General features: G+C 49.1%; 2 protein-coding genes and 1 non-coding gene across 4 annotated transcripts in view; 1 reads left to right on the top strand and 2 right to left on the bottom strand.

Moving 5' to 3' along the window:
* Nucleotides 1–6,481, top strand: part of CAND2 (cullin associated and neddylation dissociated 2 (putative)) — a 34,134-nt gene extending 27,653 nt beyond the window's left edge. For both annotated transcript variants that reach the window (XM_058565379.1, XM_058565389.1), the window contains exons 13-15: nucleotides 546–710; nucleotides 3,761–3,868; nucleotides 6,056–6,481. In XM_058565379.1, coding sequence (XP_058421362.1) covers nucleotides 546–710; nucleotides 3,761–3,868; nucleotides 6,056–6,283 — 501 coding nt within the window. In that variant the 3' untranslated portion in view covers nucleotides 6,284–6,481. The remainder of the gene's footprint in view (nucleotides 1–545; nucleotides 711–3,760; nucleotides 3,869–6,055) is intronic.
* A 1,658-nt stretch (nucleotides 6,482–8,139) lies between these two features.
* RPL32 (ribosomal protein L32) lies at nucleotides 8,140–13,514 on the bottom strand. The gene is made up of 4 exons (XM_058565527.1): nucleotides 13,490–13,514; nucleotides 12,108–12,208; nucleotides 11,301–11,482; nucleotides 8,140–8,333 (listed from the first exon to the last, which is right to left on the bottom strand). Exons 2-4 carry the CDS (start codon nucleotides 12,201–12,203, stop codon nucleotides 8,204–8,206), a joined length of 408 nt encoding a protein of 135 aa, XP_058421510.1. The 5' UTR covers nucleotides 12,204–12,208; nucleotides 13,490–13,514; the 3' UTR covers nucleotides 8,140–8,203.
* LOC131421618 (small nucleolar RNA SNORA7) lies at nucleotides 12,279–12,418 on the bottom strand. Its single transcript, XR_009223918.1, has one exon. It is a non-coding gene; the product is annotated as a small nucleolar RNA SNORA7 (small nucleolar RNA).
* Nucleotides 13,515–14,823: the final 1,309 nt, after the last annotated feature.

A 14,823-nucleotide genomic window follows, 5' to 3' on the forward strand; every position in this document is an offset into this window, starting at 1 on the left:
GAAATGTAAGAGTGGAATATCAATACATTTCAGTTTAGTTCTGTAATGTCAGGAACGTTTGAAAAAGATTAAAAGATGGACTGGACCTTTTTCTTTGTGAATAGAAAAAAAAAAGAAAAAGAAAGAGCAGAGCCTCATGGCTTCCGAGAGACCTGGGTTTTTAATTCTGGTTCAGCTGCTTACTAGCTGTGTGTCCTCGGGCACACATGTCCTCATATGTTAAATGGGGCTAATAGTAGCACTGTCTTCCTAGGGCTGTTGTGATGCTTGTGTACAATGTCATCTGTCAAGCACACAGTACAATGCCTAGCACATCATAACTGCTCAGTAGATTATGATAGTAATTGTTGTTACTGCCGTTACCATTTGGTGGAAAGGGCATTGCAGGCTGAGCAAAGGCGTGGAGATTGAGTGTATGAGGCATGATTTGGGGGTGGGACACAGGACTGAACAACAGGTGTGGGGTGTGCAGCAGGAACTAGGAGAGGTCTTCCTACACCCTGGGGTCACATCCCCCAACCTTTCGTCATCCTTCCTTCCTGCAGGTGGAGATGGGACCCTTCAAGCACACAGTGGACGATGGGCTGGACGTGCGGAAGGCGGCCTTCGAATGCATGTACTCGCTGCTCGAGAGCTGCCTGGGCCAGCTGGACATCTGCGAGTTCCTGAACCACGTGGAGGATGGCCTGAAGGACCACTACGATATCCGGGTAGGACAATCCCCTGCCGGACCCACACCCACCCTGCACCAAGCGGACAGCCAGGCGCCCCGGGCCCACTGCTTGTTTGTCCGCCACTCCCTACCCCAGGCACCCCCGTGAAAATAGCTGCTTTGTTCTTTTCCGATAAGAAAAAGAACCCACACCTCAAACACCTTAGGTGGGCGTCTACACTGGGCAAGCTGTTTGGAGGATGGTTTGGCAATAAGCAGAAAAATTTAGAAATCTCAGACACAGCCGTTGACCCAGCAATTCTGTCTCCTCTGGACTGATCCCTAAACACGTGCTCGGAGTTTTATGTTCAAGATTGTTCATCACAGCTCTCTGGGGGTTGGGAAAAGCTGGCAGCTACCTAAACGTCCACTCACTGGGAGCGGGCTCAGTAGATGGGGTACCTCCAGTCATGGAATTCTAGCAGTGTTAAAAAGAGTCAGCCGGACCTCTGTGTACTGATGTGAAAGATGGCCAAGACCCACTGTTGGGTGATAAAAGCGAGTTGCAGAAGTTTGCGCCATTTTATTATTACCCATGGGAGTTAGGCAGGGGCTGGCAGGGAAGGGGGAGACAGATTTCACTTTATATCCTTCTGTAGCTTTAAAAAATATATACAATGAGCATGAATCACTTTTATAATGAAAAACCAATGTAAAATAACCAAAGTAATACATGGTTGTTTTAAAAGATTTAGACATATAAAAGCAAATAAAGAAGCAATTAATAATCATGCAAAAACTCCACTCCACCTGGAGAGGACCACTGTTGTAAATCTCAGTATGTTTCCTGGGATGATGCACAAAAAACCATTCATTAATTTACTTAGCCAATATTTGGTGAGTGCCAACACACAGAGGGCAGCGTGACAGGCAGGGTTGCTGTTCTCAAAGCCGTGGAGATAGGTATGTGGCGTGTATTTTACAGAAGTAAGAGCCCACCACGTATGGTACTTTGACTTTTAGCTTATGTTTACTGGATGTTGCTCTTTTATTGTCGATATGTATCAGTCCTCACCCTCATGACCACAGGAATTACCACTTCCATTGAGCTCACTGTTACACACTTGGGTTGTTGACACATTTTCACTATTATAAACAACACTGCAGAGAACGCTCTGGTGCCTCACCATGACACCTGGTGCTCTCAATGGGATCCTGGGCGAAAAGCCTGGTCCTTCTAGGCATTTGGTGCCCATTGTCAGTGGGCCCCCAAAGGCCAGGCCTCCCCCAGCATTGCTGGAGAGTGGTGGGCACGCTCTGACGACTCTGGGCTCGAGCCCACGGAAGCCTTCCCTCCTGCACGTCTAGTCTCAGTTGTCTCTTCCTCACCTTTATTATTACTGTTTTAAACTGTTACTCCCTGCCAACCCCCCAGAAAGAGAAAAGAAATGAATTATGCTTCCTGCTGTTCCAGCTCCAAGCTCTTGGTTTAAAGAGGGGTTGGGTCTTCCCAAAGTGTATGCCATGGAATACTAGTTCTTTGAGAACTAGTGGAAAATGCTGGGATTCACAGCGTTAAGCGAGCGTCTCCAGGTGGGGGAAGGGTGTGCCATGGTTCTCCCATTTGGGCGTGAGTGGTGTTCAAGAGATGTCTCAGGGGGCTGGTGTCCCCAGAACACAGTTCCGGGAGTTCTGGCTGGCCCAACCTGGGTGCCTCCGGCACGGAGTGCCAGCAGTACTGAAAAGAGGGGCAGGATCCCTGTGCACTGACGTGAAAGCTAGCCAAGACCCACTGTCGAGTGATAGAAGTGAGTTGTTTTCATGGGAAATTTTCCCACGCTCGAGCATGTCTTTCTACTCTTCTCGCCCACTCTGGCCACACGCCCCTCTTGCCCGCCCTCCAGGGAGCACAGGACAGAGCTGGGCGTCAGAGCAGCCTTTGGACCCGTGTCCAGGCCCCCTTTGCTGAAGAGGGTGGGTGTGACATCTATTGAGCACCGACAGTTATCTTGTCAAGTCTTCACATTAACCCTTGGAGAGCGAGTCCGTGATGCCCAATTTACAGGGGAGAAACAGCGACCTGGCTGGTTCAGTCACACACCCCGGGAGTGGAGGAGCCGCAGTCATAGCTTGTGATGGCTAATGCCGTGCTCTCTGCTGCTCTGGCCGCAGTGCTCCTCCTTTGCTGTGGGGCCTGGGGAGATCAGGGCAGAGTGCATAGCTGGTGGCGATGGGTAGGGCATGCATGTGGATTTCAGACAACCGTATCATTTTAGGGTCTTGACCATTTTCTTTCTTTTTTTTTTTTTTAAGATTTTATTTATTTATTTATTTATTTTCCCCCCAAAGCCCCAGTAGATAGTTGTATGTCATAGCTGCACATCCTTCTAGTTGCTGTATGTGGGACGCGGCCTCAGCATGGCTGGAGAAACGGTGCGTTGGTGCGCGCCCGGGATCCGAACCCGGGCCACCAGCAGCGGAGCGCGTGCACTTAACCACTAAGCCACAGGGCCGGCCCTAGGGTCTTTACCATTTTCAACAGAGGGCACTGTTATTCTCCTACAGGCTGAATCCAGGCCTGTAGACGTGTTTAGTTGGCTCACACAGTTGTTGTTGTTGTTTTTATCAGGTGCCAACACTTAAAAATTGAGAGATTTTACATGAAAATCTGGGTTTCTTTTGAAAACAGTCCAACCCTGGCCACAGTCCCACCTAGCCACAACCGGCTGGAGCTAACTAGCCACTGTCTGGAGAGCGGACTACTTACTCCTTCCCAGTTCCCACCTGGCCCTCTTTTTCATGCACAGTATCTGCCTGGCCCTGTGGGCATCTGAGCTTGAGAACTGCCGCCTCCTGGTACCTCTCTTATCTGATCCTCCTCAGGACAGCCGAGTGTAGTTGGCATAGTAGGCCTTATCATGCACACTTTACAGATGCGAGAACTGAGGCCCAGAGAGGGCGAGGCTCGGGCAGGGCCCTGCAGGAATCAGTGCTGAGTTTGGCACTGAGCTCCGGGTGTGGGTCCAGAGCCTCTGCTCTTCCCCGGGGCCTGCTGCTTTGGGTCTTGGGCCATTTTACCAAGAACTCTGTCTCTTTCCCCCTGGGCAGATGCTGACCTTCATCATGCTCGCTCGATTGGCTACCTTGTGTCCTGCGCCCGTCCTGCAGAGGGTGGACCGGCTCATTGAGCCACTCAGGGCCACCTGCACCGCCAAGGTAAGCCCCCTGCCCAGCCCTGGGTGCACCTGCTGGGTCCTCAGCAGACTGTTCATAGTTACCATTTACTGAGAACCTCCCGCGGTACAGGTGGTGTATGAAGTGCTTCATTTGATTATTAGCGTCACCTTATAAAGTACTTCTTATTTTTACCATTGTACACACAGGGGAACGGAGGCTCAGAGAGGTTAAGTTATTGACCAAGGCTACACAGCTAGTAAATTGCAGAGCTGGGATTCAAACCCAGCTTTGTCTCTTTCTTTCATTCATTAAACATTTCCTGGGTGCCAGGCCTTGTGCAAGGTACTAAGGATGCAACATTGAACATGGTAGGCTCCCTCCTCTCACATCCTAATTGGGAAACTGAGTCAGACTCTTAGACAGATAGAAATCATTGATTGATTGACTGATTGATATAGGGCAGAGTTGCTGCTAGACTGGAGTGCCTCAAGGGTCAGGATCTGGGACGAAGGCCTCATGGAAAGCTGCAGTGTTGGGAACAGAGCCCGGCACACCCAGGGGGTACCCAGAAGATTCTTGCTGAATGAAAGAACTAATTTGGGTTTTGGAAGGGTGGGAATTAACCAAAAAGAGGGCAGAGTATTTTAGATTGGAGCTTAAAGAGGATACCTGTAGAGCAATGATTTTCAAGTAGCAAAACCTTTTCCAAAAAACTGAAATCTTATGTGGATGAAACAGATAAAATTAGTAATTTATTAATAGAAACCTGCCTTGTAAGTTTCCATTTTTAACATTTGCTTAGTATGAAGTTAATCAAAGAAAACAGTGGTTCTGCAGGGCCACTGAACTCCGGGCAGTCTCAGCGGCCAAATCGTGTCCCCTTTTCTTTGAACTGGACAGCATGGAGAAAAGTGCCAGTCACAGGGAGGAGCTGCCAGTGGCACTGCAGAGTCAGGAGACCCCTTCACTCACTTTGATCTGAGGCCCACCCACACAAAAGCCAGTCAGTCTGGCTGCTGAGAGGATGCCGTGGTGATGAGAGCTTGTCACATCTACTTCCCCTCACCCACAATTCTGAAACCTACCAAGCTCTGGAAACCAAAAGCTTTTTAGTAACTTGTTTGGCAACAAAACTTGACTTGAACTAGCATGAGGCTGTTTATAACCTTTATTTCTCTCTTATTGTCATATTCATAATATTCTTAAATTTTTCATAAATTTAGTGGGGGAAATATTAATGTATTTGATTACAGAATATTGTACCAGACCCATGTTATCTGTACAGTATCACTTTCCTAAAACCCCCCAAAATCCCAAATTCAAAAAGCACATCTGGCCCCAAGGGTTTAAGAGAAAGGGTAATGGACCTGTATTAAGTCATTAACCCTCGTGGTAACTCTGTGAAAAGGAGGCTCTTATTCATAGATGGGGAAGTGAGGCTCAAAGAAGTGACCACCTGAAGTCACAGCTCTTATAGAGCAGAGCCATTCAAACCCAGGACTGTCCAACCCCAACGCCAAGTTCTTAACCACTAGACTCTTTATGGAAGAGCCTAAGTGTTGTCTGGACCAAGTCGTGGAAGGCCTTGAGAGGCGAGCAGAAGGAATCTGGACTTTATTCCATAAGCAGTGGGGGGTTCCCGAGATTCTCTGAGTAAGTGGGAGATGGTGGGGGATGGGGAAACAGAAAGCAGGCAAGGCAGTCTGGGGCGTTGATTCTCCAGCTGCCTTCTGCAGAATGGACTGCAGGGGCAGGGACTTGGGTGGGCGAAGAGGCCAGCTAGAGCCGGTCACAGTAATCCATTCATGCAGTTAAGTCATATGGTACCAAGAGCCTGTGTGCAGCACAGTAGATAAAGCTAAGTTGATGCCTCCTGTCAGGACAAGGAGACAATTAACTGAACACTTTACAGCAATTGTCACCATCAACTTATTTATTAACGAAAATGGGCAATTTACATCAGCTGCTCAGAGGCCCCTTAGGTGACATGAGAGATGATTTGAACGACAGAGAACCACCCTCTGAGGAAAGGAGCCAGTGTAAAAGCCCAGAGGTGGAGGAAGGCTTCAGGAGGCTGGAACCACAGGAGCCCGAAGCAGGGGAGTGTGCGGTTTTAAGCTGGCGAGGATCACAGCTGGTCACGAGGAAACAAGGCCCAGTGAGGAGGCTGTGGTGCAAGGCCAGGTCAGTAAAGGACGGCTCGTTGTTCACTGTTTCTGGCTTTAGGTCAAAGCTGGTTCCGTGAAGCAGGAGTTTGAGAAGCAAGATGAACTGAAGCGCTCTGCGATGAGGGCAGTGGCCGCCCTGCTGACCATCCCTGAAGTGGGGAAAAGCCCCATCATGGCCGACTTTTCTTCTCAAATCCGATCCAACCCTGAACTCGCAGCCCTCTTCGAAAGCATCCAAAAGGATTCTGCTTCAGCCCCCAGCACAGACTCAATGGAGCTCAGCTAGTCCTCCCCCAGTCCCCAGGTGGGCCCTTACTCAAAAGAAGGGGGCCTGGCCAAGTCTGAGGCCTCTACTTTTGCCCTTTCATCTCACTGGGGGCACTCTTGCTTCTGGTCGGGGCTTACAGTGTCTTCTCCAGGGACCCCAACTCAGGCCCCCAGCTCCAGAGCTGCAAGGCTACCAGCAGTTGAGCCCTTTAACTCAGGACAGTCAAACACAACACAGTTTCCATGACTCCCTCGAAGATGGATGTGTCTTTACACTGCCCTGGTCCCTTCAAACTGGGGAGGGCCTGCCTCACAACGTCCTAGGTAGTATTTAGAGATACTCCCGCGCTCACAGCTGCAGAGGGCTGGGAGGCAGCGTGCTGGCCTTCCTTCCCACTAGTAGCCCAGATTTACCACTCACACCACTCCAATTTCTTCACTTCACTTGATCTGATGTGCCAAAAATTAGTGCTTTGGCTGGGCACCTTAAAAACTCAGATAATTCTGAGAATCATATTTTAGAATTCAAAATGCTTTATTTCTAATTGGCAGTGATGAATCGGAAGTACGGGTTTTTTGCAGGGGGAGGTGGGTGCGGTAGGGAATTAGATCTAATGTGTTTTCTTTCCTAATTTCAAAACTCTCATGTAGCAAACCGGCAAAGAGGAGAGCACAAAGACAAGTACAACCACCTTTCATGTCACCCCACGTAGGCATAACCAGTTGGTTGGTGTCCTCCTGAGGAAGGTTTTGAACATGTTGTTTCTAGTTTTTAGTATCGAGGACACAGAGATATTAAGCAACAGGCCAGAGAATTTTCTGTGCTATCCCAGGCTAATAAAGGAGAGATCCTAAATTGTCACTGTTTTCTCTGCACAATTCTTCTCCCCAATAGAGCACTATCAGTCTACCTCCCAAGTCAATTTACAGAAATCACAGAAATGACCAACAATTTACTCAACAACTGTTTCTGACTAGGTTTTGAACAGGTGGTTGTCAACCTATAAGAAAGACATGTGTCTACTGAACTAAGGGACCTAAGGCCCCTCATGCCTAGCACACCAAGAAAACCATCAGTGTAGTATTTCTGCTCAGTTGACCAGGATGGTGAAAACAAAAACACCCGATAAGCATCGGTCTTGTACTAGAGTACCACATGCTATACCCATGTGACCTATAGTGCCACTTAATACCATTTCTTGGAAAAGCGGTATCATAACCTTATCATTAAACTAGCTAAATTCTAGCTATTGTTGCTTAAGGTTTAGGGCTGTAGTTGAAAAGGGAGCTTGATTGTACCAATCAAGAGGCCCGTTACCATCAGTTAAGGATCCCACACCTTCAGAAACCATTCACTTCTGCCTGAAGCAGCAGGCTGGGGCAGGTCACAGGAGGGAGACTGGAAGACACTTTTAAGGCTGCTATTACATAGTGGAGGGATTTGTGTGTCATCTTGTTGTATATTTTTGGATAGAAGCTATAGGGTGCTATTCTAGCACCAAATAAGCATTTAAGGGAGTAAGAAAAAATTCATCTGGATCCTTTCGTGCACATGTTCTCAATCTTCACAAGAACCACAGAGGGTAACTGTGACCCACCTTTACAAACTGAGGCTAAGAGTGACTACTTGCTCCGAGCTGCAAGGTCCTTTAATCAAGGGTCTCAGAACCTACCTTGGTCTGAGGGCCAAGTCTCCCCCCTTTTCCCCAGCCACGACTAGAGCCAACCAAGGCTGGTCTGGACACCTGAGGTCTGCGCCCTGTGAAGGACTGAGTATCCTTTACCAACTCCTTCCAAATGGAAGATTCATCAACAGGCAAAAGAACAGTCCCTGTGACAAGCTGTCAAAGTAAGAAACTGAAGAGTAAAACAAAGTGGGGAATGCCAGATGGCAGTTTTATGGTTTTATTAACACAAATACAATGTGCACACGAGCTGTCTATTCATTTTCTTCGCTGCGCAGCCTGGCATTGGGATTGGTGACTCTGATGGCCAGCTGGGCTGCTCTTTCCACAATGGCTTTGCGGTTCTTGGAGGAGACGTTGTGAGCAATCTCAGCACAGTAAGATCTGGAAGAGAATCGGTGAGTGGGTAAGGAGCAAGCCAGCCTGGGAATACACAACACTGGGAAGGCAATGGCTTTGGTCACTTCACGTCCAGAACCACAGTACTGAGCAAAGAGAGTGCTGGTAAATGGCTGCTGAACGAGACCTGCACGCCCCAAATCACCACTCCCCTAATTCCACAGTACTGGCAGTGAGACTCTCGAGGTGTTCCCTGGTAGTGACAAAAAGCACTCTCATTGTCCCCTCATCTAATCCTCATAGCAGCCTTGTAATCCAGGTATTGCCTCCATTTTACAGACAAGGAAACCAAGGCCCACAAAGGTGGAAGTGAATTCCCAAGTCACACATTAAGTAAGGGACAGGGTCAGGAGAGCTCAGCCCAGCTCCAGGTTCAAAGGTTCTCCTGCCCTCAGTCCTTCTGGCCAAGCTGCCCAGCTCAGGGCAGTCTCAGGAGCTTGGACTTGCCCGTGAAAAGTTTTGGAACTCTGCAAAGCAGTCAAGAGCTGAACCTAACAATTTGAGCCAAGGGCTCCCTGGCTCAGACTATAAACATTTTACTTGTTTGACTGCTGCGACAAAGTTCAAGTTGAGAAGTAACACTTGCCTAAAGTTACCCAGCGAGTGACAACACCTAACATGTCATGAGTACCTGTGTGCCAGATACCGTTCTAACTCATGCATTACTCACAGCTACACGTGCCCCAGTTTGATAACAAAGTGGCCTAATGAGCACATTTCAGGAAGGAGAATTTACGAAGCCACCAACAGTGGATTAAGAAAAGACACTCTACCCCTGGACGAATTTCATCAAAGAAGAGACTGTAAGGAGTAATTAAATGAGGCAGTGGGCATATACACAGTTCTTTTCAAGAGCTCTGTAGGAAAACATCTTAACAGCGAGAGAAGCAAATCCAGACAAAGAATTTTCTTGTTGTACATGAAGTCCATTCAACCTCAAAGTAGCTATATTTTAAAATGTTCCCCAAATCTTTGTTTTCAAGATTTAAGTGGTATTTTCAAAAACTCCTCAGGTCCTTGTCCGTAGGTGTATTTAATAATCACGATCACACTGCACATACCACTTTAAATACTTAAATACGTATCATTTTAAATACCCTGTTGGGCATTTTCCATACATGACAATTATTATTATTTTTTTGTGTGTGTGAGGAAGATCAGCCCTGAGCTAACATCCGTTGCCAATCCTCTTTTTGCTGAGGAAGATCTGCCCTGAGCTAACATCCGTGCCCATCTTCCTCTACTTTATATGGGATGCCGCCACAGCATGACTTGACAAGCAGTGCATCAATGTGTGCCCGGGACCCGAACCTGCGAACCCTGGGCCACCAAAGCAGAGTGCGCGCTTAACCGCTTGTGCCAACGGGCTGGCCCCAACATTTGTAATGTATGCATAACAGTCCACCCAGTGCTTGTACTCCCACCATTCACCAATATTTTCAATTGTTCAGTTACTGCTACAATGATCAGCTTATAAAGTTCCCCTGCTTTTCAATCATTTAAGGATAAATGCCACAAAATGGAACTTGTGGATTAAAGATCATAGATTCAAAGTATTTCTATGGCTCTTGGCAGATACAAACTGCCAAGCTGCTGCTACTAAAAAAGAGTATCTTTACGGCAACCAGCAACATCTGCACTGTAATCATCTTGCTACACGACAGGCATTAAATTGCATCTTTCTGTCATAATTCTCTATCAACCTGCTTCTTGCTGTTTGGGCAACCACCATTAATCCCTACGCTACTCTTTTCTAAAGCAAATTTCCAGTGTTTCAACACCTGGTTAAACTTTCAACCTAGAAACTCAACCACTAGTGAGAATAATGGTTTCGCTCATTTTTATTACTTGTGTCTACAATCACTATAGATAAAAGGTCTTTGTAAACAGGCACACACTCAGATGTTACTAGTCAGTCACCCTCTCGCCACATCCTTTCTGATTTAGGACAATCCAGGTTTTTAGCTTCTCTTTCACAGGAAGGGAAGAAAATAAACTGTCCTCTGCTGAACCAAAAAATACCATTCCCTCCAATCTAGAGTCAAGGTGTGTAAATCTCTTCCCTTGAGAAATCTTTTCTCATCCTACTGCTCCACTTTTGGCCTAAGCAGACTGAAAAAGTCTCTTACACACACAGCTCACCAAGTGTCTAACTTTCTCAAAACACTTGCAAGTAACACTGTGAACGCTCCACGTGCTCTTGCATCTCTACAACTTTGTGTAGGCTGTCCTCTCTGCCTGCAAACAAAGTCCTCCTCCTCTCCTCTGCCTCAGATCACACTGAGCCCTACATCAGGCAGCAACTCGTCTATTCCTGCGCATTTTTTTTTTTTTTGTCAGGAAGATCAGCCCTGAGCCAACATCCATGCTAATCCTCCTCCTTTTCTCCCCGCCCCACCACAGCCCCAGTAGATAGTTGTATGTCATAGTTGCATATCCTTCTAGTGGCTGTATGTGGGACGCAGCCTCAGCATGGCTGGAGAAGCGGTGAGTCGGTGTGCACCCGGGATCCGAACCCAGGCCGCCAGTAGCGGAGCGCGCGCACTTAACCGCTAAGCCATGGGGCCGGCCCTCCTGCAGCATTCTGAAGATACCCGTGGCTCCGGCGTGGAGTGCCCCTTAGCTCTGGGGCGATGTTTGTTCTCTCCACTGCCTCCCGCATAAATAAAGCAAGCTCTCGAAATGACTGCCAGCACGACACTGTGGTGTTCGTAGTGTCAAGCAAAGTCCTTCTCTTTCCAGGTCTTGGATGTCTACACTTCTCAGGACAAGTTGTGGGGCTCCGCCCCCTCCAGCAAAAGCAGCATTGTGAAGTCCCCAATAAGCATTCTCGAAGCTCCTGGGAGAATATGCAACTCCTCTAAGTGCATTCTAAAAGGTCTAGAACCCCTGCCAAAACTGCTCACAGAGATGTAGACTTCTGACACCTGAACCCAGTGGGACCCAACTCACTTGTTGCACATCAGCAGCACTTCAAGCTCCTTGACGTTGTGGACTAGGAACTTCCGGAAGCCGCTGGGCAGCATGTGCTTTGTTTTCTTGTTGCTCCCATAACCAATGTTGGGCATCAAGATCTGGCCCTTGAATCGTCTGCGCACCCTATTGTCAATGCCTCTGGGTTTCCGCCAGTTACGCTGAAAGAAAACACAGGAAGGTCAGGGTCTGCATGGACTGCCAACTCTTCCCTTTGGAGGAAAAACGGGACCAAATGAAAAGGAAACATGGCAAACAGTAGCTGTCCTTGGGTAACAGAGTTTCACTACTTCTTTATATATTTTGGTGGAAAAAGATGAGGCTCCTACATCTGACCACCAGGAATATAGACCCCCATCCACTCCTCCTAAACAAAGGAAAAGCAGACTACATACGGATGGGACGTGAGGGGACTGTGTATACAGTGAGATGAAGAGCGTGGGCTTTGACACTGCACTCAAGACCTAAGTCTGCTCATCTATGAAATAAGGATTATCTACCTCTCATACTGTCACGAGGCCACCTGAAATATGATACAAGTACAAGCCTCTAGACACCTCAGAACAGCCAAGTGTCCCTCGTCATTTAAATTTGAGTTTATACATCAAAAGACGGAGTGGCAGGAAGGCACACTCAGGGAGACCCGGGTTTCTGCCCAGTGCTCTTCCAGCACCAGCCCGGTTCATCTGCCGACAGTAACCTTCCCACTAGACGTCAGAAACCCAACAGCCCATTGAAGAACCCCTTCTTCACCCCAACACACACTTCCATCCCAGGGCCATATACCTTAATTTTGACATATCGGTCTGACTGGTGCCGAATGAACTTCTTGGTCCTCTTTTTGACGATCTTGGGCTTCACGAGGGGTCTGAGGGCAGCCATGATGCCTTCAAGAAAGAGGCAGAGACTGTGTCCAATTAGAGCCCTGGAAGGAGGCCTTCTTGCCCAGGGCTTGAACATTGTTGCAGAGTGTCTTCCAATCACCAGCTACTGAGACAGCTGGGAATGGAATGGGTCCCTCTGCCAGGCTTGCTTTCCCTCCCGTCTCCGAAGCTGGCAGAGTACTAGCCACTCTCCAGACGCGATCCTGGGAGGTGAGGGGTCACCTCACCCACTCAAAGCCAAGAAGGAACGCCAAGAGCCGAACTAAAACGTTCTCAGCTTAACAGGGGCAGCAGATGCCACTCCACAAAGTGTCCCACCCCCCAGATGGTCCCATTTCCTTTTAGTTATGCAGGCCTTGGGGAATTTACGTGAACCCGAGTCCGGTTTCTCACTTGTAAAATGAGATATTGCACACTGAATGCTTGCAGTGCCCGGACCAAGAGGGTCAGTAAATAGAAACCTATCGTTCCCCCAGGTGCTGCTGCTCTGCAGTATGCTCAGACGCGCTATACAAAACCAGGACGTGCTTCTAACACGCCTCTAGGTCTGAACATACTGTTCTACCTGGAGCTCATCTGAGTATCAGCGTAACAAGTGACCTTCCTCGAGGTGGCCTTCCCAGCTACCCTATTTTCTTCTGCTGTAGCCACTTTTTGTTCTCTTCTCAGCGATCAATTTCTTTGTTCGGCATACAGTAGGTACTCAATGAACATGTGTTCAATTAGGAAACGACTCCCTCCGCGCCCCACGCCATGATTTCCTCAAAAACAAGGACGCGGTTTCATATTCCCAGAGGTGCTGACTCGCTACCAGAATTTCTGTGAACTGAACGAGCCGCCTCGCAGCTCGTATTTTCCTTTTTTTTGGCGATCCCGCCGCAGCAGCAGCCCCAGGCCCTGACACTGGAGGGAGGGCGCGTGGGGCAGCGGAAGCAGAAGGACACACGTGGGCAGACAGCACCAAGCGCGGTGATGGATCCGAGGACCGAGCCCAGGGCCGTCAGGACGGAACCCCCGGCCGCCCCAGCGGCCCCCTTAGTCCGGCCCCAACAGGCGCCCCGCGCCCCCAGGGCCGGGACTAGCGGCCTCCCCAGGAGGGCAAGCGCCCGGGAAGCGAACTTCAGTCACTCGCCGGCCGCCTCGCTCTGCTCCTGCTCGCGCTCCAGCCAGCCGACAAGGACGGTGCCCACCGAGGCGACCGCTGAAGGACAGGCCTGCCCACCACGGGGCGATGGGACCGGACGCGGACTGAAGAGACGCGCACGGCGAAGCATCAAGACTCACCGAACGGAGTGGGCGGCCGCCGCGGGACCAGCGCGAGGAAGAGAGGGCGAGGCGGCGCGCGAGGGCTGACGGGACTCCGCCCTCAGGTCCTGGCAGGGAACAGCGAGCGCTTCCGGCTCTCGGTCCTCCAAAGAAAATAGACACGCCAGAGAAGTAACAGTGAAAAAGTCGAGCGCTGCCTGTGTCTTCCTAGGGTGTAGTATCCGGGAGTAGTACTGAACGTTTTCATACTGTCGTTGGGACTGCGTAGAAAATTTGGAATTCTTTCTGAGCTTCTAGGACCTGATGGCGGGCATCCGCTTCCGCCACGAGTAGGTGCCGCTCTGCTGGAGAATAATCCAATTTTCAGATTATTTCCCCCGCGTTTCTTCTGCTCCAAAGTGCGCCTCTTAGTGGCCAAAAGGGAGCAAAACAAAGACTTCCCAATGATTCCCTCACGTGAATTTAAACAGCAATGAAAGTATAACAGCTGTCATCCAATGGGGTTTACTATCCTTCCCACAATTCTGAGGTGGTTCTATTATTTTCCCTATTTTACATGTGTAGAGAGTGAAGTTTGGAGATTTGAGTCCAAAAATCCACACTTCTAACCATTAGGCTAAACTGCCTAGTTTTTCATTGTTCTTGGTTTGTTTTGCTTCACTTTTGTTTTTAAGATTATTGTGAAAATCGAATTTCAGGAGAAAAAAATGCCCCTTGATTCCACAACTCGAACGTAATACAGGTGTCATCAGGGATCTTGACCAGGTAGTTCCAGGGGCCAGCTGGAGACAGAAGCTCAACGGATTGTGTTGCTGACTGAATGAGAAGCGAGAAGGGAAGGAAGCGAGTGTGGACAACTCCTTCATGAGATTTGACTGTGAAGGGAAGGGGAGTTGGAGGAGACCAGAGAGGTGAGACAAAAAGTGAAGTGAAACGGCCCATCCGAGGTCACACAGCTGGCAAGCAGGATTGAGACCAAAACCCCGCTGTGTCCGTGACTGTACCACACCTCACGGATCCTGCTTATCCTTCGGCCTGTGGGAAGTCAGATGGGCAGCCGAGCCTGGAAGCACTGTGCTAACAGCAGTCCACATGATGCGTGTTATGAAGGAAAAGCTCTTGAGGGAGGCAGGTGGGTGGATCAAGTGACGGGCTCATGAACCAGAAAGCATGCTTCCAACTGTGAATGACCCTAGAGATTTGGAAGGAGTGACCCAAATGGCTCAGTCTTTGGGGGAGGAGGGACATGCTGTCAACTTCTTTCACAGAGGAAAGCACAGGGGTACCCACACTGCCTACTGCTTCCCCCTGGGGGAGAGACCCCAGGAGACTCCAGGAGAGGCTGGAGGTGC

The sequence above is a fragment of the Diceros bicornis genome, chromosome 2 (assembly GCF_020826845.1).
Source record: "Diceros bicornis minor isolate mBicDic1 chromosome 2, mDicBic1.mat.cur, whole genome shotgun sequence".
Lineage (NCBI taxonomy): Eukaryota > Metazoa > Chordata > Mammalia > Perissodactyla > Rhinocerotidae > Diceros > Diceros bicornis.